This window comes from Heteronotia binoei, chromosome 14 (genome assembly GCF_032191835.1).
Source record: "Heteronotia binoei isolate CCM8104 ecotype False Entrance Well chromosome 14, APGP_CSIRO_Hbin_v1, whole genome shotgun sequence".
NCBI lineage: Eukaryota > Metazoa > Chordata > Lepidosauria > Squamata > Gekkonidae > Heteronotia > Heteronotia binoei.
The window spans coordinates 13141875-13169735 of record NC_083236.1 but is presented as its reverse complement, the minus strand read 5'-3'; the positions used below and the strand labels follow the sequence as shown (position 1 = coordinate 13169735).

The 27861-nt window shown below is 42.7% G+C and overlaps 1 protein-coding gene across 1 annotated transcript; it reads right to left on the bottom strand.

Annotated features, from left to right (window-relative positions):
* LOC132582177 (ubiquitin-conjugating enzyme E2 D2-like) lies at positions 1-27843 on the bottom strand. Its single transcript, XM_060253671.1, has 5 exons — positions 27302-27843; positions 5944-6007; positions 557-588; positions 402-479; positions 1-324 (listed from the first exon to the last, which is right to left on the bottom strand). Exons 1-5 carry the CDS (start codon positions 27323-27325, stop codon positions 28-30), a joined length of 495 nt encoding a protein of 164 aa, XP_060109654.1. The 5' UTR covers positions 27326-27843; the 3' UTR covers positions 1-27.
* Between the last annotated feature and the right edge of the window lie 18 nt (positions 27844-27861).

Genomic DNA, 27861 nt, shown 5'->3' with positions numbered 1-27861 from the left:
ACTACCAGCAAATCAATATTCTGAATTTTACCCATGGCAAAGATCTGGAAGCAGGGGTTTTAACTGTTGACTGTATTTCAATAACCTATGTAGCTTTACATTTGAAGGGAGTATTGGCAGAAAACAAAAGCAGTTCATGCAGATGCCCAAGAAGAACAAGACCACCACTGTTAAGTATGCAACCAGTTTCAGATTAGCAGAAAGCAAAGCCAGTTTACCTTTTGAAATAGTTAATGCTGGAGACCACTGTGACCGTAGAATATCAAGACAAATACTGCCATTACTGTTAATATTTGGATGGTAAATTCTTGTTGTAAATGCAACCTGTAAGAGACAGAAGTTCTAATGTAGACTTGTTTTCAAAAAAGATGTCAATTGTGCCAAGATTTAACAACACTCACCTTAGGTGGTTTGAAGGGGTAATCTGTTGGGAAGTGAATTGTCAAGAAAAACACCCCACCCTGATATGGGCTGTCGTTCTGAAAAGAGAAAACTGCTAAGAGAATACTCAGGATAATTTTGTATGAACATCAATTAAGACTGGAGAGCTACTTACAGGTCCCATTATTGTAGCTTGCCAATGGAACACTGGAAGAGGAAGGAAAGAAAACAAGGTGTTAGCTATTGTTTAACACAAAGCACATGCATATCTGCAGTTATCTGTGCATGCAGTCTACCACAAGTATACTGCAGCACCTTTGGATTTCAGGAACTCATACATCACTCTTGGTTCATCTAGGAGGGAATCAGCATTTCAATATAAAGGTATGAGTTTACATAATCAACTTTGTCATACGTCATGTGAAACATGAACTTGTGTGCAAACCACACGCATCAGATACTGGTGCACCAGTCACATGTACAAGAATCGATGTCACCATGGAAATCAAAAGGGTTCAAAAATATGTGCAAAAATATATGCATTCCTTCATTTCCCATCACTCCTTTTATTCAGCATTGAACATTCCACTACAGGATCTTCGTGAGAAAGTACAAGCGTCACCTCCTTAGCAGAGAGGTTTATTACATGCTATTTCATCAAAGTTTCACCAATGCAGAGCAACTCTGTGTCAGACTGCATTGTTCATCTATTTAATACAACTTCAGAGCCATAACAGCCTTTTATTGTACCCCATGACAAATTTTACATAGATCCATTTCAGTTAAGAAGTGAGCAACTTCAGTAGCTACCTTTGGACTCTTTCCTTGTAGCTCAAGACCGAAGCCTTCCTCCAATCTAAGGAGGTTTCCATGAAACTAAGAAGCTCTTCAATCACTTCTCAGCATTGGGACTAGATGAAGGGGCTCTCAGAGACTGGCGCTGGGGGATTCCTGCTCTGCCCCATGGCCGTTGACCTATTCAGTCTTAGCCTCCCATGTTATTTCATATCTATGCAAAACCCCTGGGAGAAGTCATCTGGAGGCCTGAGCTGCAGTGTCACCAATATGCAGATGATACCCAGCTCTACCTTTCTTTCCTACCTATTTCCAAGGATGCTGAGATGTTCTGAACTGTGATGCTCTGAACAGTCCATCCAGTAATGGACTGGATGAAGGTGAACAAGCAGCAACTTAATCCTGACAGGATGGAAGTTCTCTGGATTACTAAAAGGGCAGAACTTGGGACTTGAGAGGTCTCCTGTCTTGGATGGGGTTATGCTCCCCTTGAAAAGTCAGGTTCACAGCTTGGGAGTGCTACTTGACATAGTTGGTCACCTAAGGAAACCAGGTGACTGCTGTGGTTCAGAGTGCTTTTGCCCAGCTTTGGCTGGTATGTCAACTGCGTCTGTTCCTGGGACTGGACTACTGCAATGCACTCTACTTGGGGCTACCTGGGGAACAGCGTTTGGAGGTTGCAGCTAGTGCAGAAAACTGTGCCTACACTCCTGGTTGGACCCAGTCATCAGGCGCATGTGACAGCAATTACCCTGGCTACCAATCTATTCCTGAGCCCAATTCAAGGTGTCGACCTTTAAAGCTCTACATAGCTTGGAACCGGTGTGTCTGAAGGACTATCTTCTCCCATATGTTCCTGCTGCCCAGGAATTAAGACTACAGGGAAAGGCCCTCCTGACTGTCCCATCAATCACAGAACCTTGTTGTGGGCCTTTTCAGTGGCAGGCCCACAATTATGGAACAATCTCTATTGGGAGGTGCTCCTGGCCCCCCCACTTTCCATCTTTAAGGAGGTGGTTGAAGGCAGTTTTATTTAGGGCCGCAGCTGGTTAATTTTATTAGCAACCAGTTGTGATGTTGAAATTTTGGTCTTAATGTTTTGAATGTATTTTATTCTGTGTATTTTCTATATGTTGTAAGCCACCTTAAGGTCCATAAGGAAGAAAAGCAGCTAAAAAATGTTTTATATAAATAAGAGCCACTTAAGTTGGAAAAGGGTCCCCAGGCTGGAGGACAGTGACTGGGAGAATGGCTGGATCCACAGTCAAATATGGACTATTCATTCATTTATTTATTATTACATCATATTTATATCCCACCCTCTCCGTGAATGGATTCAGTGTGGCCAACAGCCCAAATGGCATCTAAAAATAAATATAGTATTATAGACACAACATTACAAAACATTAAACATAAAAAATTCTGTGATGCTATACATCGGTGACTATGTCAGCGAGAAAATATTAGTATGGGCGCACTCATCATTCTGCTGTTCTGATTTTTTTTTAAAATATATTTTTGCCTACAGGTACATAAACCGAAATTTCATCCTGCGGTAAACTCTTTGGATGGGATCCTACGAACCTGTGTATGTTAGATAGGAAGCATGCATTGCATCTGTGAATCTTCCACTAAAAATTCCATTGAACATGAACATATGAAGCTGCCTTATACTGAATCAGACCCTTGGTCCATCAAAGTCAGTATTGTCTTCTCAGACTGGCAGCAGCTCTCCAGGGTCTCAAGCTGAGGTTTTTCACACCTATTTGCCTGGACCCTTTTTTGGAGATGCCAGGGATTGAACCTGGGACCTTCTGCTTCCCAGGCAGATGCTCTACAACTGAGCCACCGTCCCTCCCCTAACACAAACAAAATGATTTCCAATGGACCTTTGTGCAAATGAAAGCAGCATGACTGGAACATGTAAAACTCACTCCCAGGAATCACACCATAGAGTCTACTGAGCAGTGGTTCTAATAATTAGTGGAGTTTACACTATACCTTTCATATCATAGCAGCAGTCTTGTATGCCAGATTAAGATTCAGCAATAAGATTCAAGCAGTAGAGGCTTAATGTAGGAATGCCTTACACCAGCATTTCCCATAAAGAACCAAGATAGGTTTTATTTATTAAGGTGGAAAATGGGAAGACTTTTCACTATTTACACATTTTATGGATCTTTTTGATTTAGTCACTGGAAAAAAAATATTGTCAGTTTAAAAGACCAAAGGTAATGCCACAAAAAGCATTGGGACTGAAAAGGGACTGAAGAATGAGGAGTCTCAATCATAGGAGTGCATGTCATGTTAGCCTGGTGCATGTCATGTTATTCAAGTATCCTGATTTAAATATTATGCAGATAAACTATATTCAACCTAATTGAAAATATACAGCTATCACTCAGTGGCAATTCAGACACAGTGCTTTGTAAATACCAAAATCACTTAAACACACTCCCTGCAAGGCCTTTCCCATTAGAAAATTCCAGGGAATGCTTTGGTGGCAGAGGGAATTCATGTGAAATCTTATCTTTTAGAATGAGTTTTCACTTAAGGCAAGTTTTTTCACATACAAAACCTAAAGTATAAAAAAAACCAGGGCACTAAAAACAATTATACAGCAGATGTTACAATATTTGCAATATTTTTATTTAATTGTAAATAATTCTGCCAACAATACGCTATAAGGTGTTTAATGATTAATACACTATTAAAGAGTTCTGTGTTAAAAATTTAGCCTAGTATCCAAACATGATGGCAGTCTTACCTATTCTACAAGTTTCTGTCCAAACAATAAACTTCTTTTTGTTTAGTACAGAATCTGGTTTCCATCTTCCACTCTTATTTGTTCCTGTCCTTCAGATGCCACCAAGTGCAGCAGTCTGCAGCTTATTCTCAAGTACTAGATATACTTGCAATTTTTCTTAAAACAAAATGTACCATACTTATACTTTTAAATTCCATAAATATACTACTAAATTGTACAACTGCATATGCGAATTACGGTAAGTTACAAATGATTGATTTTGTGTTGTTAAATCACTTCTGACTAAGGTACCAGGCCATTCAGTATAATGCTGAATATGGAATCCCTGTACTTAGACAGATGTCACTTAACAGTGCAATTAGTTTCTTCGAATGTTAAAAATCTTTCTCTCTAAAGAGAGAGGCAAATGAAACATGATTATTAAAAACAACCATTTATTGCAGAATCAATAAACCTTTAAAATACATGCATTAAAACAGAACACAGCAATTACTATAATTTTCATTAACAGAATTATTTCGCCATCTGGGGCCATATTTCACTGGCTGTTAAAAACATTGCTACTTCTATGCCAGATTTTCAGCCATATGCAGTATAATCCCAAACATTTTCCTACTCTCTACTGTATCGGTTTAAGATTGCAACCTTAGAATGACAAGAATATGAAAATATTTGGTACCTGAAGAACTCATTTAGGAGAAAGTTTTCTCCATATTGTTTTCACCACCACAAAGGACTCAGAAATATTAATATCCATCTGTGTTTATTTTATAGTGGTTATGAATGTTATTGAAGTACTCAATAAGTTTGTTTTTAATTCAGTAGTGGTATTTTGTATATTTTGTGGAGTATGGGGAAAGGATTAGATCTGGAGATACAAAAGCCTGCAAAAAAATTGAGGAAAAGTTCTTCTACCTCAATCTTTTTTGTAAAACCCAGAAAGTTGACTTTTCAATTCAGTAAGATTGTAGCACGTTACTCATAATGTGAAATATGAATATTTTTATGTATGACAATCTATAACATATCAATTCCTGACTATACCACAAACATGCAACGAATTGTCAAAGATTTACTTCCTTTATTTGCTTCCTTCATAGTAATATTAGCAATACAACATAATAATACATTATTGAAGAGTTCTATGATATAAACCACGTGCAAATATGCAGCCAGCCTATTTAGTATAAGGTTGCTGTCCAAATATAATCTCTCTTTAGTTTTCTGTAAAAGTCGCCTGTACTGATCATTTCCCACTACCTCTCAGATGGCAAAAACTAAGATACATGAGTTAAGTTAAATATATGGTGCAGTAGTTTGCAGTTAGCTGTCAAGTATTGGGAATATTCCCAAAACTGTTTGTAGAAAACCAAGGCATTTATACTTTAAACTGCATATATTTGCCATGCAGTACGTAAGATCATACTAAGTTGATAATGAATTATTGGATACATATCAATTTTCTCCAAAATTTCCATTTCTCTCCCAATGAAAGGTTTGTATCCCCATGGCTTCATAATTTCTGAAAAATTTGCCTGTTTTAAGATTAGGGTTACCATCTCTGTGTTTGGAAATACCTGGGGATGGTAGAGGTTCGGGGGGGGGGGGGGGAGAGGTGCCTTAGCAGGATATAACAACACAAAGTTCCCCCCTCCAGAGAGGCCATTTACTCCATGTGAACTTGATCTTGGTAATCTGGAGATCTTCAAGTGTACCTGGAGGTTGGCAATCCTAGTCTAAGAGAGATTCTTGCATTACGCCCCTTTGGTGCAAGAACACTTCTGCTAATGTAAGGCATTCTTGCTTTGATGTAACAGGCTCTTGCCCCAGCAGAAAGATCCTTGAGGCAGAAAACATTTAGCAAAATACAAAGATCCACTCAGCACTGATATTCCCTGATTCCTGCTAATTTACAATCATAACCCCAACTTTATGTACATTAGGTCAACTGTTTGCCAGAGAAAAGCTCACTTGGCCTTTGCCATGTGACGGGTACTTACTGTCATCTCCAACAGGCCCCGCAGAACACTGTGCTGGAGGATCACGTGCCAGATCATTCAATTCCTATCAAACAAAACAAGCAACGCCAGGGTCAGTTCAAAACACAGCCACATGACCTACCCACCACTGTCATCAAGACAAGGCACTACTACAGCTTTCTTTTTAAAACAAGGTATGCCACAGACAAAATACTGAGAAGGGTCAACAGATAATATTCCTTCGACCTAAATATAAATTCAGATGACAGTCAACAACAACAAAATAGTCCCATTTTTGAGATACGCAGGTGGCAGTGGTGCCTTTCACCAGCTTCAGCTGTCACTATTGCCACTAAACAAAATTAAATTAAATTAGTTAACTGCAATGCACTTCAAGACCGTCCTGAACAGTTAGTACAGAATGCTGCAGGGAGAACGCTGAGAGGAATGGATTGCACAGGCCCTATCATTCCTCTTTTGTTCCATCTGCGCTGGCTCCCAATTGGCTTCCAGGGTCAATTCAAGGTTGATGTTTAAAGTCCTATATGACTTGAGGCCACCTAGTCCCACATGAACCTACCCATCTACTCAGGGTCATCTTTGGAGGCCCTGCTTTAGGTAGCCCCACCATCTGGGGCTAGATGGGTAGCAACCTGAGTGCAGGCCTTCTCAGCAGTGGCACCAAAATTCTGGAATTCCCTCAGCAGGGAAACTCATCTTTTCCCCCTCTATCATTGTCCTTTTTTGTTGTTTGTTTGGTGTTATTGGTCCACCTCCCTGGTTGGTTATATTGTTGTGTGTGTTTATATGTTTTTACTGAATTCTTTAAATATTTACGCACAAACTTAATGTCTTAAATGTTTCAGTGCTGAAACGTTCTAATGTCTGCAGCTTTCAGGACCCTATTTGGGCGGAAAGATGGCACAGAAATGCTTAATATGCACACAAATACAAATACACACAGAGGCGCATGGACATACAGAACTAACACTAACACACTTCATGCTGACTTCCAATGACAGTCAATGAGACCTGCAAACACTTCTTGGATGTCCATTTCACCCCTCAGTTACACGCACCAAGAAATGGACTGGGGGCACTTTCCTCAACCTCTCACAGGCATAGATAGATAGATAAATTTATTGTCATTGTTCTCAACAAAAGAGAGCAACGAAATGAGGTGCTCTTCCACAAACATACCAACACATCAAACACACATATTCATAAACTATTTAAATACATCTAAAACCATTTAAACCATTAAAACCATTTAAATCCATCTAAAACAGATATTCATAAAACCATTAAAACCATATAAACCATTTAAATACATCTAAAACAAATAGTCATTCATAACCCTGCATTTAACCTAACCACAGCACTTGGATAGAAACTGTCCTTAAATCTGTTTGTCCTAGCCTTCAACACTCTATATTGTCTACCTGACGGTAAGATCTCAAATAGCAAATGGCCCAGATGTGAAGGGTCCCTTAGGATCATTTGTATCTTCCTTTTACATCCCATATTATACAGATCCACCAATGAGGGGAGAGAACATCCACAAATCTTTTGTGCTCTTCTCGTCAGGCATCTGATACAATCAGTTCAGGTATCTATCTGGATCTCCTTTCAGGGTTGAGACTGGGCAGTATCATTCTGTGGTTTTGGTCATGCCTTGAAGGCAGGTTTCAGAGAGCAGTGTTGGAGGACTGCTGCTCTGTCACTCGGCCTCTGGGGTCCTGCAAGGCTCTATCTTGTCTCTCATGCTTTTCAATATCAAAATGAAGAGGTTATTCAGAGATCAAGGCTGAATCACCACCGATATGCAGATGACCGACAGCTCTACTGTAGTTCCAGCAGATCCCAGGGAGGATATGGAAACCATGAAAAAGTGTGAGACATTTTTTGGACAGTCGAGGGCTTACAATACTTCCTCCAATACTTATTTGCTTTGGAACAAGCCCACCCTAAATGCACAAGTTTGCAATGTCATTATAATTTCTACCCATTGTGTGTACCGTAACAGGAATTTTATATCATTGCACATTCATGCTATGGTTTGTTTCAAAATTAACATGTATCCCATCATCCTACCAAGCAAAGTTTGAAGCTTCTCTCCAGCCTCAGAAGGTCCCAGAGATACACGTCAATTTCAAAAGTCAAGATAGCCCAACTGCCAAACTATTACTTGGTCCACTGCTTCAGATGTACCAGCTTAATTGTGTATACTGTGCATTTTAAATATGGCTCAAACTTCTATCGCTGAAATTTGCACTGCTCTTCTAAGAATGAGATCCAAATCTGCTTCATTATACGATTCGTGCAATAAAGGCCAGAATCATTAAGCTGCAGGGCAGGCAATTTATCATAAAAATTTTGAATAAGACTTTGACTGCCTCCAACAGATGGAACACATTTCTCTCCCCTCCCCAACAAAGAGAGACCAGACAGGACTCTTTGAGGACAGGCCATGTCTTCATTACTGAGCAGAACTCAACATAGTAACAGATGGTTAAAAACAATTCTTTACATAAAGTTTTCAAGTTACTTATATGCTAGATGTACACTATCCATCTTATGAAGTGACGCAGGGCCATAACCAGGATTTTAAAAGTCAGGGGGCTTTTCAAAACATCGGGGGGGGGCACCCCTTCCCATCCACTGCAGGGCTTGCTGTTTCTCAGAAGCTTTCTGGGGTAGGGGCAAAAGCTGGAGACTCTGAAAGCGGCCAAGTCAAGGCAACCAAGCCTAAAACAAGGGACTGCAGGCTGCATGCAAGCAGGGGGTTTCCTTCCACCTCCCTCTCTCCCACCCTGGCACTTTGCAGCCAGCTGCTCCATCCATCCCCCCACCCATCTTCCTCCACCTCCCTACCTCTCCGCCTGCTGCAGTGCCCTGTGCCCTGCTCAGCTCTCCAGTCCTGGCTCAGGCTGCCACTGATGATGCTTTGCCAGCTCAGCCATGACGCAGAGAGAGGGAGCGTGCAAAGAGAAGCAGGCTGTTCCCCAGAGGGCCCCCTGGAAGTGCTCCCACAGGCTATGGGTCTAAAGTGACCTATGAACTCATGAAGGCTCATGCTGGAATGGATGTTAGGGTTTTTTTTTTAAAAGGTGCCACTGGAACCCTGCTTTATATTTTGCTGTTACAGACTAACACAGTTATCCACCTGGAATTATATGTTTTAGTTCATATACCACTTGCCTCTCAAAATGAAGACCCAAAACAATTCATCACATTATTCTTCCATCCACCAGTTTATCCCTACAAGCTTCTGAGGTAGGTTAGGCTGAGAGACAGTCACAGGCCTCCATGACACAGCAGGCATTCAAACCCAGCTGTCTCAGATCCTAGTCTGACACTCAAGCCTAACAATGCCCAGTGCCTTGGGAACCACGTGTAGCTGTCGCCTGTAGCTCTTCTGAGCACCTTTGCCACCCCCCCCCCCATGCTTCAGAAAGCAGGCAGGGCCCTTGGGCAGTGGAGTTGGTGGGTGGCAGCTGGTCCCCACTTTGAAAGGGGAAGCACTGAGCCAATGTGGCTCTTTTGGTTGGGGTAGCAGTGAATGCAGCTCTTGCTGAGTCACTACGCAAGTACCACTGCTCTAGCCACTTCAGCATACTGGGAAGTTTGTTTGGTTAGTTATTAATTTTGGATTCAGCTTTGGGGATATTTGTTTATTTTGGGCTGGAGGGGGTAATGCCGGTTTTAAATCTTAAACTGCTGTATGTAGTTTCTTTTCCTCTATCAGGTTTTAGTCTATAGATCAGGAGTGTAATATGTGCAGCCTGCAGGCCTAATTCGGACCCCATAGGGTTCCTACCAGGCCCCACCAGCAAATGGCCCTCATCTGCTTCCTTCTCCCTCTCCGGATTCCTTTGGTTGCCATTTTTGTGTTTCTTCGTGTGATGCAGCCAAGCCGAGCAGCCTCTGGCTAATTTCCTCTTCCCCTCTTCCCCAAGGGAGGAGGAACCTCAGCCAATGGAGGGGCTTGGTTCTGTAGTTCTGCTGTGCAATTGATAGAGCCTGGCTCTCTTAATCAAACAGAACTAGAGCCAAACCCCCTCACTGGCTGAAGCTTCTCCTCCCTCCTCCTCCCTTGGGGAAGAGAGAAAGAGCAGAGATTGCTGGGCTGCCTCAATGCCACTAGAGAAATGCAAAAAAACCAAAAACACCTCAGACCTTTAACACAGTTTTATTCAAAGTATGAGCTTTTTGCCTTGCTATTCTCTCTCTGTGTGTATGTGTGAAGCTCATTTGTCAGGGCTCTCTCCTGGGTGCAACTGGGTTCCCTCCCACTTTTCACTGTATTCACGCCCTCATCCAGTCTTTCTCAATTAGAAAGCAATGGGAATTATTTAGATGAGGAATAACCACAACCCACAGTGAGATGGATTAGGATGAGAATGTGTGCCCAGCACATATCCTGTGCAGACTGAGGATTTTGAACCTAGACTTCCCAGATAGTAGGATGAAAGACTTTCTCTATTCTTGCACTGCCTCATAGCAGTTGCAGTTATTTTTCTGGGGAAGATAATAGCTTTATAGATAAACACATAGCCCTCAGTCTATGTTATGGTGCCTTCACATGTTCGTGACCAGCACACAAAGCAACTTATGTACAAATGCTCACAATGCCCAGCCATTTCACGTTTTCCCCCTGGCTCCTAGGGCATAGAGCACTGACCATGAGATTTCTGTGGTTAAAGTCAATCAACCAAATGTAGGCTTGCAATCTACAAATACACATGTTAACAGCATAGTCAATATTGTTACAGCACAGACACTGTCTCCAGATTTTGATGCAATAATTCAGAGTAACAAGTGTCAATTATCAGAGACTGTTAAACAAAATACTGCAAACATGCTATGTTTTAAGATTTTTATTTTAAATAAAGAAATCTTTAGTTGCATTTGTCTGCGCCCTGTGAAGTTTATATCACTGCTATCTGGCATTACATTTTATGACACAAATAGCCTGGCCCAGCAAGGTCTCATTTATGTCAGATCTGGCTCCCATAACAAATGAGTTTGATCCCTGTGCTCTAGGCATTTTGCTGTGATATCAAGTGATATTGCTTAGCATCTTTATCTGTTTAAAAAAACCAAACAAATTCTTAATATCTTAACACTAAGGTGCTTGATTGGAGGCTTTTTACTTTTTCTCATGTGAAATAAGGCCCTTTTTTGGCTGCATGTATTTCAGTGGGTATAGTAAACCAGTTTGCATTCATTCACAATCATGAACATCAAAGTTTATTTTAATACTAGATCAACTTCAATGAATCAGCAAATTAAAAATGCATGCAATGCAACAAACAGAAAACAATGAATGCAAATTAAGATGAAGAAAAAAAGTAAAACCGTCCTCAGACAAGTTACTGGGATGCAATCAGCCACTTGCATTATCTCGCATGCCCAAAGGCACGATTTGGCAATGTTGTGGGTTATCCCCTGAGAGGAGTGCACACAAGGAGGAAAGACACACAGTTGTTCAGATCTTCCCATTGTGGCTGACAGAACTGGAGCAATATACTGATGTGAGATATCATTACAGAATGGGCAATGCAGCAGAACACGTTTAATAGACTCTACTTTCCCAGTGTGACATTGACAAAGTCACTGAGGAAGTGGGACACAATGCTTTTTGTCTTCCAGAAGGCAGAGAATTAATGCATGCCAGGGTAAAGCAGGGATGCCAAACTCATTTGTTTGGAGGGCCGGATCTGACCCAAATGGGACTTTGCAGGACTGGGCCATGGGGCCATGTGTGTCATACTGCATGTCCCAGAATCACCGTTTAATTGTTTCTTTTTGCTTTCTGATAGCAAAGATGCAGTAAAACTTGACAGGAAAAGCCATACTCCTAGAGATTCCCCTCAACTGTTGTTATCCAGTTTGAGTGGTAGCTGTCAGCAAAAATCAAGGAGGAAACTCCACCGGACTGAAAAGTTTTAGGCAGCAGGTAGATGCAACTAGCCACATACATGCCTCCAAGGAGATCAGTTCAGCTTCTACTCTGAGAAGAGCTTTTGGAATACACTGCGGGACTCAAAAAATCAATCATAAGAACTTAAGACTGTACTGCTTCCAAGTAGGCAACTTTCTTTATATAGAGCTGGGAACCACACAAGAGCCGGGTAACAACCTTCCCTTGGAAAACCTTGATTGCAGCAGGGATAAAGGAGGCCCCTTCTGTGAGAGAGAATCTTATAATAGCAGAGGTTGCCTTGGGGGCAGTTCCTATACCATGCAGTGCCTGAGCTCTCCAGTGTCCAGATGACTGGAAGACTGCGCCAAGGCGTTTGAAATTTTTTGTTTATTCGATATTGCAACCCCCGATTTGCCATTCCTGGTTTCCATGGTTTTTGGTAAACGAGGACTTCTGTTTTTCAGTATTTTACTGCAAGCTGATCCTCTTCACAGTATGCAGTGAAGGCATATCCATAATCACGGGACAAATTAAACTTTAAAGCCATCACACTAATGGCTGTTTCATACTAAACAAAGAACAACCAGAGGTTGATTCTCCTTTCCTAGCTGCTGGGCCCTTCATAGAAAGGGATCAGGACCATCAAAACAATTCAATAAAGGTTTGACATAGAATCACAGAGCAGGAAGGGGCTATATAGGCCATCCAGTCCAATCCCCTGGCTCAATGCAGGATCAACCTAGAGCATCCCTGACAAGTGTTTGTCCAACCGCTGCTTAAAGACTGCCAGTGAGGGGGAATTCATCACCTTCCTTGGTAGCCAATCCCACTGTTGAGCAACTCTTACTGTAAGAATGTTTTTCCTAATATCCAGCCAGTACCTTCCCACCCATAATTGAGACCCATTATTGTGAGTCCTCTTCCCTACTGCCAACAGGAACAGCTCCCTGACCTCATGTCTCTCCTCAACCTCCTCTACTCCAGAAGGAACATTCCCAAGTCCCTCAGCTGTTCCTCACAGGGCTTGGTTTCCAGGTCCCTGATCATCTCTGTCATTCTCTGCACCCACTCCATGCTTTTTGAAGAGAGGCCTTCAGAGCTGCACACAATACTCCAGGTGCAGCCTGACCAATGCAGCAGACAGCTGGACCATTATATGGATATTATATGTCTCTTTTGATATACCCCAGGATCATGTTAGCCTTTTTTGTTGCTGCATCATGTTGGTTGCTCATACTTAATTTATGGTCTACCCGTACCCCAAGATCTTGTTCACAAACACTGCTACTCAGAAGTGTATCCCTCATCCAGGATATGTGTTCCTCAGTTTTGTTACCCAGACATAGAATCCTGCACATCCTCGTTAAATTGCATCTTGTTCAGTTCCACCCACTATTCCAGCATGTGCAGATCTCGTTGAATTCTGTATCTTCTGGTGTGTTTGCTGCTCCACCCAATTTGGTGTCATCTGCAAATTTAATGAGTAGCCAGCCCCTTCACACCCTCATCCAGATCACTGATAAAAACATATGAAAAGTACCAGGCCCAGAACTGAGCCCTGTGGCACCCCATTGGAGACCTCCCTTCGTTCAGATGAAATGCCACTGACAACTACTCTTTGAGTGTGGTTCTCCAAGCAGTTCCCTATCCATCTAACTATCCTAGAGTCCAGTCCACAGTCCTCGAGTTTACCCGTCAGAACATCATGGGAAACCCTGCCAAAAGTTTTACTGAAATCCAGGTCAACATCATCAACAGCATTCCCTCGATCAGTAAATTCATCACTCAATCAAAGGAGCAAATAAAGTCGGTCTGGCAGGTTGGGGACAAATCTGTGCTGACTTCCCCAGATCACAAAGTTGTCCTTTAGGTGCTTTTAAATCTGCTCTCGTATCTTCCCTGGGGCAGAGGTCAGAATGGCTGGCCTTTCCTGGGTTATCCCTCCTCTTTTTGAAAACAGCAATAACATCTGTCCTCCTCTAGCTTTGTGACATGTCTCCTATCCTGGAAGATGATGGACAAAGGTTCTACAAACTCTCTATAAAGTTCTCTGGGCGCTTAATTACAGACTGTTGATTTTACTAAACCGCTTCCTTTTTTTGCTGTCAAATCACAGCTGGACTTATGCTGATTCTATAGGGTCTTCAAGACATTCAGAGGTGGTTATTGCCATTGCCTGCCTCTGAGCAGCAAGCCTGGTATTTCTTGCCAGCTGCCCATCCAAATACTAGCCAGGGCCAACCCCGCTAAGATTCCAAGATCTGACATGAATGGGCTAGCTTGGACTACCCAAGATAGGGCTCGAAGTTTCTGCCTCACTTTATCGCTCAGACAAGCTTTAAAAAGTAACAAGTTCTCTGAACTATTAAACTGTTTGTGTAGCCAAGCTGCTTTGTTATATAGCACCTGAAGAATCACCAATGCAGTTTTCTACCAATATCTGTTAAGATAACCGGAACAGAATGGAAAAAAAAGATGAACTGAGAATCTGGGATGTACCTGAGTGTAGAAACTAAGCCTATCCGGCTTATAGAACAAAAGACTAAAATGATGGCGGACTGCTGACATTTGACAAGTATCAGCGGTTGTCACCAATTTAAAAACTTAATTTGATTTAGCTCAATCTGTACTTAAACAGGAATGGCTTCAACTTGCAAGCTTTTCTTTCAGCTGGATCAGGTAATCGCAAGTTATATAATAGTGGTTTGAAGAATGCTTGGTCAAGCTTGCAACTTCCTTGATTCTATAAGCTAGTTGTGCAAGGCAGACTCTAAACATACTGTGTTATAAGCTCTGAACCCCAGTGAGATTTCCCACTGATTCTTGATATATTTTTGTTGACATTTAACAGTCCGTATGATTGCTCCATTTAACCATTAAAAGCTAATATGTCTATAAACTCTGGGTAACCTTAGGAAAACAATATCCGTATTAGGCATGAACACTGTTAGATGTGAGCTTTGCAAATTAAACGGAGAGCTACTAAAAATATGTCCACCTAGGGCTCAACAAATCCCAGGTGTCAGTTTGCCTTAGCATCTAGGCATTTCATTGTGGTGCTTAGTGCTAGAAAATTAAAACACAAAAGGCCTAAATACCCAAATGAGACTGGCTTCTGAATAGTTGGGGCAGCCAAAGAAAATTTATCAAGGCTTGCATAGATTCCACCTTTCGTGCCATTTCTGAGGGCTTAAAGCAGCCCTCACCGCTGTTTCAAAGGATTTTCAAAATAAACTGTTTGGTTTCTTGCACACTCATTTTCAATACACTTAGCAATTAGCACTTTATTCACTGAAGAACAGCCGCTTTTTATACCCTGCTTTTCTCTACCCTAAGGAGTCTCCAAGTGACTTACAATCTCCTTTCCTTCCTCTCCCTGCAAGGAGCACCTTGTAAAGTAGGCGGGGCTGAGAAAGTTCTGAGAGGACTGGGACTGGCCCAAGGTCACCTGGCAGGCTTCATGTGGAGGGAAATTGGGGAATCAAACCCAGTTCTTAAGATTAGAGTCCACCACTCTTCGCTAGTACACCACACTGGTACAATGCTTTACTGGCCTTTTAAAATTTAAACTATGTACTCACTTATGTTAAATACCAAAGTGACCAACTCTGAAGTAAGTGAATAACGAAGAATCCTTGCCCATAGCCCTAAACTCAACATGAAGACAGTCCTTCATATCTAAGAATAAACTTGTTGACCAATGTTACAGTTATGCAAAAACTGTACCACACATCCACAAGATAGCGATTTCTACAAGATCCCCAATTATGCAGAAAAGTATGACCTGGTGATTTTTGTGTCTCTCCAGACCCATTACACCCCAAAACAAAAGTACGACCTGCACCTCTCCTCACCCATTACATTCCAAAATGCCCCCTGAAATATTGTTCCTAGGGGACAGAAAACCCCAGGAAAATGCAAAGGGGTAATCAGCAAAAATCATTCCTTCCATCAGTAGAAATGATTTGCAGGATCCACCCGACCCATCAAGACAGAAGGAAAATAACTAAAATAACTTATATTAGGAGCAGTATGCTGAAAAGGCTACATCTTTTGAGCAGTAGTGTAGCAAAACAGACATTCAAACTTGAAGACACGTAATTTCCCTCTGAAAGTTAGTTTTGAAGTCAAGACTGATTCAACGGTAACTTAGATTCAAGACATTTAAAATAAATCTGTTTAAAATGTATAGCTTAGATAGACAATTTTACAGACATTAGTAATGACATATGAAACACAGAAGTACTTCTGAGAGCAACTGCTAGTCTAGACTGGATGCAACCGGCCTTTAAACTGCCGATGAAGCTAACAATACTTACCGATACTTAAGTTTGCCACTTGGGAATTCATCTAATGCTACAATTCTATGCAAACAGCTATTTGCTTCAGCAGCCATGACAGACTGGCATTCACATGAACACATGAAGCTGCCTTGCACTGAATCAGACCATCTGTCTATCAGGGTCAGTACTGTCTACTCAGACTCGTAGCAACCCTCCAGGGGTCACATCATCTACAACCAGGTCCTTTCAAATGGAGGCAACGAGGATTGAACATGGAACCTTCTGCGTGCAAAGCAGATGCTCTGCTACTGAGCTACAAGCCCCTCCCACTCATCATAATCAAAGTCCTTTAGTTACAGATGGAGATAGTCCTTACAGAATGAGATTTCATATGCTCCTGCAAGGAGGAAGTCAACGTAGTAGACACAGGTGATCGAAAGAATTCGATGAGGATGCAACAAAAGGTCCCCTCCCCTATATCCAAATGTTAGTTCAAGTTTCCAAAGGCAAGCAAGTCTCTGAAAACACCATTTTTTTTTTGCTTTAGATACTTCAAAGTCTCGGGACTACAGAATATGAACACCCTAAGATCTTGTCAATGGCAAAGTAAATCAGAAGTCATCAAGATTAAAACAGAACATCTCATTGTTATGCTTCAGGTTCTGGTATTCAGGTTCTGGTAATGAGTCTGAACAATTGTCAGTCTCAGTAGAGGCTTAGGCAAGATCCAGAGTAATAAGCATGAGCACTGAAAGTCCACACGTACAAAACCGTGCTGAATTAACCACAGAGGCAGGTACAGCTACAAATACAAGTAGATGGGGTGTGAACTGGCAGAGACTGACCAAGAGAGAGAGCTCTTGGGGTCATGGTAGATAACTCACTGAAAATGTCAAGACAGTGTGCGATTGCAATAAAAAAGGCCAACGCCATGCTGGGAATTATTAGGAAGGGAATTGAAAACAAATCAGCCAGTATCATAAAGCCCCTGTATAAATCGATGGTGCAGTCTCATTTGGAGTACTGTGTGCAGTTCTGGTCACCGCACCTCAAAAAGGATATTATAGCATTGGAGAAAGTCCAGAAAAGGGCAACTAGAATGATTAAAGGGCTGGAACATTTTCCCTATGAAGAAAGGTTGAAACGCTTGGGGCTTTTTAGCTTGGAGAAACATCGACTACGGGGTGACATGATAGAGGTTTACAAGATAATGCATGGGACGGAGAAAGTAGAGAAAGAAGTCCTTTTCTCCCTTTCTCACAATACAAGAACTCGTGGGCATTCGATGAAATTGCTGTGCAGACAGGTTAAAACGGATAAAAGGAAGTACTTCTTCACCCAAAGGGTGATTAACATGTGGAATTCACTGCCACAGGAGGTGGTGGTGGCCACAAGCATAGCCACCTTCAAGAGGGGGTTAGATAAAAATATGGAGCAGAGGTCCATCAGTGGCTACTAGCCACAGTGTGTGTGTGTATATAAAATAAAAAAAAATATTTTTTTGGCCACTGTGTGACACAGAGTGTTGGACTGGATGGGCCATTGGCCTGATCTAACATGGCTTCTCTTATGTTCTTAAGAACACACACAGACCACCCAGTGTCCAGGTGTACTCGCCATGGGAGGACTTCCACCATATCCACTAATGAGGGGTCAGTGTACTGTGCCACGACCCTGTGGCTCAGTGGTAGGCCATCAGCTTGGCATCCAGAATGTTCTAGGTATTTTGGACCAGGTATCCTAGACCCTGGAGAACCACTACCAGTCTGAGTACTGACCTTGATGGATGAGGGTCTGGTGCGGCATAGTGGCTAGTGTGTTGGACAAAGGACACAGGACAACTGGGTGTGAATTCCCAACTCAGACTGAGAAGCCCACCACAATCTCTCAGCCTAACATACCCTCACAAGGTTGTTGTGCAGATGAAGTGGAGGGAGTGAACAATATGAAAAGTCACTTTGCATCCCTGATCGGGGAGAAAAAAGATAAACAATATTCAATGTAAGGAAGCTTCACATATTCATGTATGCATTTGACTCTTAATGTGTACCCATGCACAGAACGCCTCACTGTAGAATCCTGATCAAAAACAATAATTAGCACAACTACGTAAGGTATGAAATGCCCTGGAGGCTTCAGTCCCACAAAGAACTTCCACCAGGGGTGTGTGTCATTTTTGACTATTCTCCCCATCCTGCTGTAGACCCTCAGTTCCCCTTCTCACATGTGCAGGATTCGGGGGGGGGGGGCGTAATTTGGAGCTCAGGAAGGAGGGAGGCGGGGAAGTCTGGTGGAGCCAATTCATTATCTGTATTGCAGATAGATATCATACCTAGCACTCAAGTCAGCACACATACCAGTCTGTGGAACTGCCTCAAGTGTTCTACAGCCATTTCAAAAATAGGAAGCAGTAGTTTTCAAATACCTGCATTAGAGGTTACTTGAACCAGCTACTTGAAAAATGAGAAATAAGGAACAGGTCAGAACTCTAAAAGCAAGCGGTTAGTCTCATTGTGCAGTAAAGACACCACAACCTGCACACAATATTCAGCTTTTGCACCATGGCTGTGATATCCAGAAGTATTCTGGAAATAAGCCATTAAGTCAGCCACGTAAACAGTAATTTATTTCAGCTGACTGTTTCCCAGATTCTAAGCACCTTAAACTACTCAGCCTAAGAGAGAAAAATCACCCATTTCCTACACTTATCTTTCTGTTCCTTTCAGGTTTCTTTTGTCAGTCCACAGATATGTGAAGTTAGCTCTATGTATAGCATGTGCTGGCAATTCTCAAGCAGAGTTTGAAAGATATGCTTAGTAGGAGTCTCCTGTTCCAGCAAAAAAAAAAAAGGGCTTAATTGGTACAAGGGAACTCATCAGTTCACTGAAGCTCTCTTTCTTCAATGGAATATAAAGTCTATATTTGCATGCAAGAGGGGGAAATAGCCATTTTGAGCTTAGAAAATACAAACAGAAGCCCATTACCCAACTTCCCTGGAACACATAGGTGCTCGCAGACTGATCCCTTTTAAATCTGCTCTAGTATCTTCTCTGGGACAGAGATCAGATTGACTGGCTTGTAGTTTCCGCAGTCATCTCTCCTCCGTTTTTTGAAAAACGGGACAACATCTGCCCTCCTCCAGTCTTGTGGCATGTTTCCCATCCTCCACGAAGTCTAGAAGACGATGGACAAAGACTCTGCAAGCTCTCTAGAAAGTTCTTTACGCACTCTTGGGTGCATACCATCTGGCCTGGGGGGATATGTATTGATTCAATGCAGCCTGGTGCTTCTCAACTACCTCGCTGTCCATGTCAACCAGCAGCCCAGACGCTGTGCCTTGCCATCTGCCATCTCTAGATGAGCCTTTACTCTTCTTCAGGGGAAAAAGAGCCAAAATAGGTATTAAGCCTTTCTGCTTTCTCTCCAAAATTAAGTATGGGGGGCAGCTTTTATTGCCCCACCACCCACACAAATGATACCTAAGGAACAGCGACTTTGCATCTGTGGCATTTCTGTGAGTGAGGATTTACCTCATTACATTCTTAGCTGTCCACTGTATGCTCAACCCAGGGTAAAAATTCTCTCTGGGACATTAATTAATCTACATGCCTATTCAGATCCTGAGAAGATTGTACTTCTGTTAGCTGACGATGCCAATATATCTCACAGAATGGCATTGTATGCTCTTGCAGCGAAGAAATTACAGGCCAAAGCTGTTTGTACAGGTGCTAATTAACTACTGATTTTGTGGCTATTTTATGATTGTAATTTCTGTTCTTATTTTGTGGTGTATTTTGCTCGGTTTGTTTTATCTGGGGTCTTCAGTATAATTTGTTCCACGGTTATATGATATTTCGCTTATATTGTATCCCAATTGTATATTTTATCTTTACGGATTTTTGATATTTTTGTTTGTGATAGCCTATGGCTTAATAAAAATAAAAACAGTACTACTGTTCAAACACACAAATGATAGACCTGAAATGAAAAGACTGGATGGAGAGACACACAAAAATAAATGCTTTTAAAACGTGTTTAAAATCATAGCGGCAGCAAATTTAAAGGTAAAGGTAGTCCGCTGTGCAAGCACCGAGTCATTACCGACCCACGGGGCGACATCACAACATGACATTTTTACGGCAGACTTTTTACAGGGTGGTTTGCCATTGCCTTCCCCAGTCACCTACACTTTCCCCCCATCAAGCTGGGGACTCATATTACCGACTTCGGAAGGATGGAAGGCTGAGTCAACCTTGAGCCGGCTACCTGAACCCAGCTTCTGCTGGGATCGGACTCAGGTTGTGAGCAGAGCTTTGGACTGCAGCAAACTTACACAGCTACAAATCTCACACACTGAAAATTCAAAAGGTAATAACGTTACCGGGATCATGTCGCTACTGTGAGTGAATGACAGCGCAAGCAGCATAGCACGAGTGCAACCCTAAGCAGATCTACTTGGGAACACCTCCCATTTTGCTCAGGGGGGTTACACCCAGAAGAGTGCACACAAGACTACAGTCTTGAAAAAGTACTTCCCAATACAAGTCAGACCCCTTCCCCTTGCTTGCCTCAGGTTCTTCTGTCCTCCACATCAAATGGGATGAGTTAGGTTTGAAGAGACACACAAGCATGTAAAGAATTAAGTTCCCACAAGCCTTCTATCTCCAGAAGTACACGAAGCCAACAGCTTGATCAGAATACACAACTTTGGTTCAGGAAAAAAAAATGATATTTAACTAATGCAACCTGAGTTATACCAAATTTTTAAAATGTCGTTTACTGGGACCAAATACTCGAGAAATTCCATCTATATACAATGCCATGAATTATGGTAGAAACAGACCTCTTTCCAGCTCTTCAACACCAGTTATGTGAACAAGCACCATAATGGGGAAAGAGAATAGATATTTACAGTTGTTAAAAGCTTTGTTTCTTTGCTTATGTTGTTAAATAAAAAAAGATTAAAAGAACAGTGTTCAATATTAACTAAAATTCCAAATTTACTACTGCTCATTTTTACTTTCTGAGCCTGTTCTCCAAAACAATGAAGCTATTACAATCCCTGGAACCCAACCTATTTCTTTGCTCAAGTACTTTAGTGTTAGCCTAATGCTAACTTAAAAATCAAGATAATCAACATTATACCTATTCCAAGCAATTTTTATCAAGAGAAGAATTCTTCCACCGGGGGGGGGGGGGCAGGAAGAGATCCCATCACTGCTAGCAGAAAGGGGCTGCCAAATCCAAACCCATCACACAACTTGGATAGTTTACTATACCAGAAACTAACCTCCAAAACAAGCTACACTGTCGCAACTGTATTTCTATCTTCCTAATGGAGGTAAGATATGCTTATGTGTATCAGTTTGCACTGCCATCTCCAACACTGAGTTATGATGTACTAGCAGCTGGAAAAAACTAAGGCTTTTATACTGTTAAACTTTATATATAAAATTGTATGTGCATGAAACAATAAAAAATGTTTTCATGTATTAGAACTTGAGTTTTTGAGAGTTTCCCAAAACTCTCAATTTTTAAAGCCAAAAAAAAAAGCACTCTCCAGGCATCCAAGAAAACCTCTACAGCAGGGATGTCAAACATGTGGCCTGGGGGCCAGAGCAGACCCCTGAAGTGGTCGTATCAGGCCTGCAAGCAAATGGCTGTTCTCTGCTTCCTTCTCTCTCTTGATTCCTTCTGCAACACAGCTTGCTTTGCCAGGCTTGCTCAATCACACAGGAGCTGCAGAGCAAAGAGCTCTCCTGGGTGCAACTGGGTTTGCCTTCCCCTTTGCACTGTATACATGCCTTCATGATCCAGTCTTTCTCAGTAGGAAAGCAATGTGAACTATTTAGGTGAGAAATAGCAACAAGCCAGTGAGATGGATGAGGCTGAGAGCGTGTGTCCAGACCAAGTTCACTTAGCACATTTGGCTCTGTAGACTGGGGATTTTTAGCCCAGAGAAGTAGGCTGATCCTGACCACTATACATGACTGTCTCTCTATTCTCGCACTGCCTCATACAAGTTGCAGTTATTTTTTTTCTGGCAACACTATAGTTTTGTAAACACATAGCCCTCACTCTGTGTCATGATGCCGCCACATGTTTTTGACCAGCACACAAAACTTTTTATGTACAAATGCTCACAATACCCAGCAATTTCTCCTGGGTCCTAGGCTCAAAGCATTGACCATGAGATTTCTGTAATGAATGTCAATAAATCAAAAGTAGGTTTGCAACTTACAGATGTACACCTGAATAACACCTGAACAGCATACTCAAGATTGCTACAGCTCAGACACTGTCTCCAGTTTTTGATGCATTAATTCAGAACAAGAGGTGTCAGTTATCAGAGACAGTTAAATAAACAAAATATTGCAGAAGTGCTAATGTTTTAAGCAGGCTTAACGTAAGAGCCACATGGAATAAACATCAGATGTTTGAGAGCCACAAGGCAGGAGGGACGGAGGAAATAGATGGGGAAGAGAGGAAGAGGTGGAAAGAAAGCAAACTTTAACTTTAAATTAATTCTCCAAGCTGCCAGTTGACTTGGCTTGGAGAACTGATTTAAAGAGAGAAATGCCTTCTCCAAGCTGGTCAACAGTGGGGGCTTCGAGAGCCACACAATATGTGTGAAAGAGCCACATGTGGCTCCTGAGCCGCAGTTTGGCCACCCCTGGTTTTAAGCATGTCTTATTTAAGTGTGCTAATGTTTTAAGCATGACTTACTTTAAATAAAAGAAATCTTTGTCTATGCCCTTTAAAAAGTTTATATCTGTGCTGCCTGGTATTACATTTTGACACAAGTGGCTCGGCCCAACACCTCATTTATGTCAGATCTAGCCCTCATGAGTTCGACACCCCTGGTCTACAGTATGTGGCCATTTAAAGAGACTCCTCCAGCAAGCAAAGAGACAGCAGAAACTCAATGATTTTTTGCTTTTGTGCTGGCATCAGGAACAGTTGGGATAGAATCCTGCTTTGGAGGATCTCTATCAATGGCTGTTAGCTATGGTGACTGAAGGACCTCTACATTCAGATGTAGCCAACCTCTAAATCCCAGAGCCAGGAGGCGACATCAGGAGAAGGCCTCGGCCCCTATGCCCTCTTGTTGACTGTCCTGAGGAACTGGTTAGCTAGTGTATGAGACAGGATGCTTGACTAGATGGACCACTGGTCTGATTCAGCAGGACTCTTCTTATATTCTTATGCTTCTTACCTTCTCTCAGCTCAAGTGAGCTCAAGAAAAGGAATGTGTGAAGCTGAGCATCCATCTTGCCAGAGAATTAAGGGCACTTGACCTCTGTGAGCAAAACAGCCAATGCCTATGCATAAGTAGCTCTCAGGAAAAGCATTTTTTGGACAGCTGCCTTGGCCTTCTATAATGAGCAATCTATTGAAATACATTTCTGCCCACCCTCTTCCATTGTGGTGTGGAAGAGCAGCTCCTTTCCTTAAGCAAGAGAATTTGGAAGCATGCCACTCAGGGCGGGGGGCGGGGAGATAATGGGACATGCCTTTGCCATTCACTCCCAGATTGAAGTGGCCCTGCAGCAGAAGTAGGTGCTGAACAGGGTACTGCTCACCCAGGTACCTGAAACAAAAAATATATGGTGCAAAGTTAGTGCACTATTAATTCAGTAGTGCCAAGCTTGCTTAGCTAACAAAAAGGAATCTTCAAGATCTAGAAGTTTCAGTTTCTGGATTGCATGTATATGAAAGCTGTATTTTTCTCCTGTTTTATGCTATATTAATCTGTACTATTATTTTTATGCCAATAAAGACTGACTTGACTTCTGGGTTGCAATTCCAGCAAACAAAATAAATGACATTTTTTTGCATTTTTAATGTGGACATATGATTTCTGCACCAATTGTAGAATTGGCCCATAGCTGAAAGCATGAAAGGGGGGGGGGTGCTAAATAATAAAAAAAAAATTGAAAAATGCAACCAAGAACAGAACCAAGCAAAAATCTCACATTTACTGTTCCTTAATCACTAGCTGCATGTATTAAACAGCATTACTATCATTCTCAAAACAATACTTTTCTCATTTTAAATGTCACCACTTCTTTTCCTTTTGGTGTGGGAGAAGATACTCCCCCAGCTCCTTGCTCCAAATTCTGGCTCATAAAGTCCTTGGTGTTGGAGAGGCTAAGATGTTTAAAAACCCTTTCCCAGATGTGTTCTCTAGAAAAAAATAGCAAACTGAAAGCTAAAAAAATGCATCAACTAGAACATCTGTTCAGAGATGACATAAACCACTTGTCTGAATTCACACTTTAAGACTTTTTGCTGCCAAATACAATCTAAAGGTGATGGTATTAAGTTACAATACATTGCCCAGTAATCAGAATTTTGTTTAGATGTCTAGTAGGATTTCAGTAATTAAAAAATCATAGTATGGCACCTTCAGAGAAACATCAGCAATTTTTATGTGTACAATTCAATTTAATCTATTGTTTTACACAATCACAATTCAAGGGAGCAACTGAAACAGAACTAACTCACAGAACTGTCATATGCATCACTGGAACCTGAACAATAAAGAGCATTAATGCCTCAAACTGATATCAATTTTTTTTCAAGTAACCATAACTAGCTCTTACTGGGACAGTGCAAATTAGGTATATTCACTAATAAAAGCTCTTCCTGACACCTCCACATCATCCCTGACAACAAAGACGATAAACGTTAGCCATGACCATCCACCTGAAATGAATGAAACAAATTACATGCTTTCAACATGATTTGCAGTACAATCTTATGCTTCTTCCGTCAGAAACAAGTCCTACTTTATTCAATAGTGCTCAACCTCAATTCAGTAGAGTCAGTATCTTGGGAACTTTGAAGTCAAACATTTAAAGCATTTTAGCTTATTAGAACAGCAACGAAGAACAAAGGTAATATTGCCACTTACAAACATTCCCAGTCCCTCCCATAGCTAGTACGAAGTCCCAGCCCAGATCACTTGGAAGACTCAGTAATCCTAGGTTATCTGCAATAAATGCTACTGTGAGCAATCCGGCACTTCTCCATTTATTCACCAGGCATCTACTTTTTTAAAAAAAGTGTACATACCTTGAAAAGTATAGTGTTAATTATGCGAAGGTGTTTTGGAACCTGTATTACAGCAATAAAATTCTGAAAGCTGGCATTCGCTTCAGCTCAGAATCACCCCAAACTTGGATGTACTTCCACATTGTGTGCGAACAATCCTGTGAGGACAGCTCTGTGGTTGCCCTCATGCTTCCTCTTGAACCCTGTCCCAGTTCAGTGATGGCTATGATTACAGGACATGGCCTAAATAAAGGTGTGCACAGGTATGACCTTGACAGCTACAGGGCTGGAACATACAAGGGCCCACACTCCTACTGTTGCCATCAGATCACACCACAGTGTAATTAAGAAGGTAGGCTGCCACTTCTACAAAGTTGTGGTTGACGATGGAATATTAGACCATAACCAAATATAAAACAGCAACAAAAGAAATATTAAACTAGTCTTTTGAGAAGTTCCAATCCCAGTTATTAAAATTTTAACCACTGAATACTGAAGAAAACGCAAAACCACGACACAGTGTTTTGGTTGAATGCAGCATACTTCCAGAGGACAAGTATTGAGCAATTCCCTTTCAAACTGTTTAAACATAAATCTTCTTTAGGCTTCAGACATAAATGAAATGGATAAAAGTCAAAATAGGCAATTCTGAAAAGCAGTACATCATCTTAGTCATTAAGTAACTAAACACTGTTAGCAGCTAATATGAAAGATTTTAAATTCTGTAAACAGACATCCCAAAGAACTGTTAACAGAGATACACAAAACAGAAAAATTGCACACACACATTTTCAGGGGTCTTAAGATATTTCGCATTGTTTATTGTAAAATGCTTATCTGTGAGACCATCTCTCTCCCTATGCACTGCCACAAGAGCTCTGCTCATCTGAGAAGGCCTTCCAGAGGCGCCAACCTGCAAATGGCCAAAATCAACAACCGCCACAACTGTTGTGGACCCCACCTTGTGGAATGGCTTGCCTGAGGAGGTCAAAGAGCCTCCCACTCTCCTGGCTTTCTGCAAACTCTGTAAAACTGAATTATTCAAAGAGGCTTTCCTACTCAGGTAATAAGGTAGTAATGTACAAAAGGCATTACGAAGTTACTTGGGTAAATTATAGAGAACTATGGTCTGTACTACTGTGTATCATTTGCTGTGGGTTGGCTCCTACTGTGTAATTTTTCATCACTGATGCCTTCCTTCGGTTGTTTTTAGACTTCTGGTTGGTTCTAACCCCAGAGCCTATTTCATTGTGAATGGAGTGACCCATCTCGTTGATTGTATTGACGCACTCAATGCAATCCACCTGGAGACCAAGTGAGAAAGTTGGACTATAAGCAACGTAAATAAATGTTAGCAAATATCCATTAAATTCTTTGACAAGCAAATCCATGCACATTTACATAGACGTAACCCTCCTGAATTCAATGGTACTTTCTCCCAAGCAAGTGTGCCCAGAACTGCATCTCTAGAAAAAAAAAGCTTGTGCTTCTTTCAAGTGTACTTTCCCAAACACAACTACAAAAGGATTTGGATGCAGCTGTAGAGGCACAGATGCAAAGAGAGACGAAAAAAACCCGGCAAGAGTGACATGGGACAGCTGTAGGCAGAACAAAAAACCAAAACCACCCAGCCAGATGGGGCAGGCGGGGGGTCCTCGCGCAGAGCTTCCCTCCTGGGCTCCAGGCAGTCCCCCTTTGTCCAGACATGCCAGCCAGCGGCCCACTCAGCCATCCCGGACGGAGAAAGCCCTGCCCGGGACCGGCCGGGGGAGAGGGCAGCGTCCGTGTCGCCGGGCCGCACCTGTGGATTCGGGGCAGGCAGCCTCCCTCCCTCCCTCCCTCCCTCCGGGGCTCCCACCGCGGCGCTCGGGAGTGACAAGCGCCCCGTTCCGAGGAGAGGAAGCGAGGCCGGCGAGAGCTCCTTCCTGGGCGGGCAGAGCGGAGGCCTGAAGCCGAGGGGTGGCGCGGCCTCTCCGACAGCGGCCCAGGCCCAGCCCGGCTTATGTAAGGAGGCGCGGGGAGGCAGCCCCGGCCCGGCCCGCCGCGAGCGCCGGAGGATGGGGGAAAGTGCTGGGCCGGGCGCCGGCGGGGCTCGCGGGCGTCTTCTTACCTTGTGGATTCTCTTCAGCGCCATCGCGGCGGCGGAGCCTGCTGAGGGCGGCGCGCGGGGAGGCAGGCAGGAAGGAAGGGGACTATTTTTCGGTGGCGGAAGAAGCGCGGCGGTAGTTGGGCGGAAGCGGGCGAAGGGCCGGCGGGGCGCTCTTTCTTTCCCTTATCCCGTCGCGCTCTGTGGGGCCGCCTCCGTCTGCCCCGCCTGGCTCTTGGCTGCTTTCCGCGGCGTTCGCCGCCCCCCCTCCCGTCCGGCAGCGCAGGCGGCGCCCTCCCCCCGCGCGGGCTCCCTCAGGTTTCCCTCCGCGAAGCGGCCTCCTCTCAGCACTGCGGCTGCTTCGGCCGCATCACCCCCTCGCCCTCCCGCGCGGAGTTCTTTATGACGCAACAGTTATCCCGGAAGGTTCACGAGATTCCTCCGCCCGGCTAAATAAGGGTGCGCATGCGCTCTGGCGCGGCCGCCGGTCCAGGTTAGCGGCGCGGCGTGGCCGGTGGGTTCTGAGGCGAAACGTCCGAGCAGCGGCTTCGCGAAACAGAACAGGCAGAATCTGACCGCGGGGC

Coding starts and splice junctions, on each gene's coding strand:
- LOC132582177 (XM_060253671.1), bottom strand. CDS start 27,325: ATGGCGCTGAAGAGAATCCACAAG. Junction 6,008..27,301: donor CGCTGAAGAGAATCCACAAG/GTAAGAAGACGC, acceptor TTTGTTTGATAG/GAATTGAATGATCTGGCACG. Junction 589..5,943: donor GGGGCCTGTTGGAGATGACA/GTAAGTACCCGT, acceptor TTCCTCTTCCAG/TGTTCCATTGGCAAGCTACA.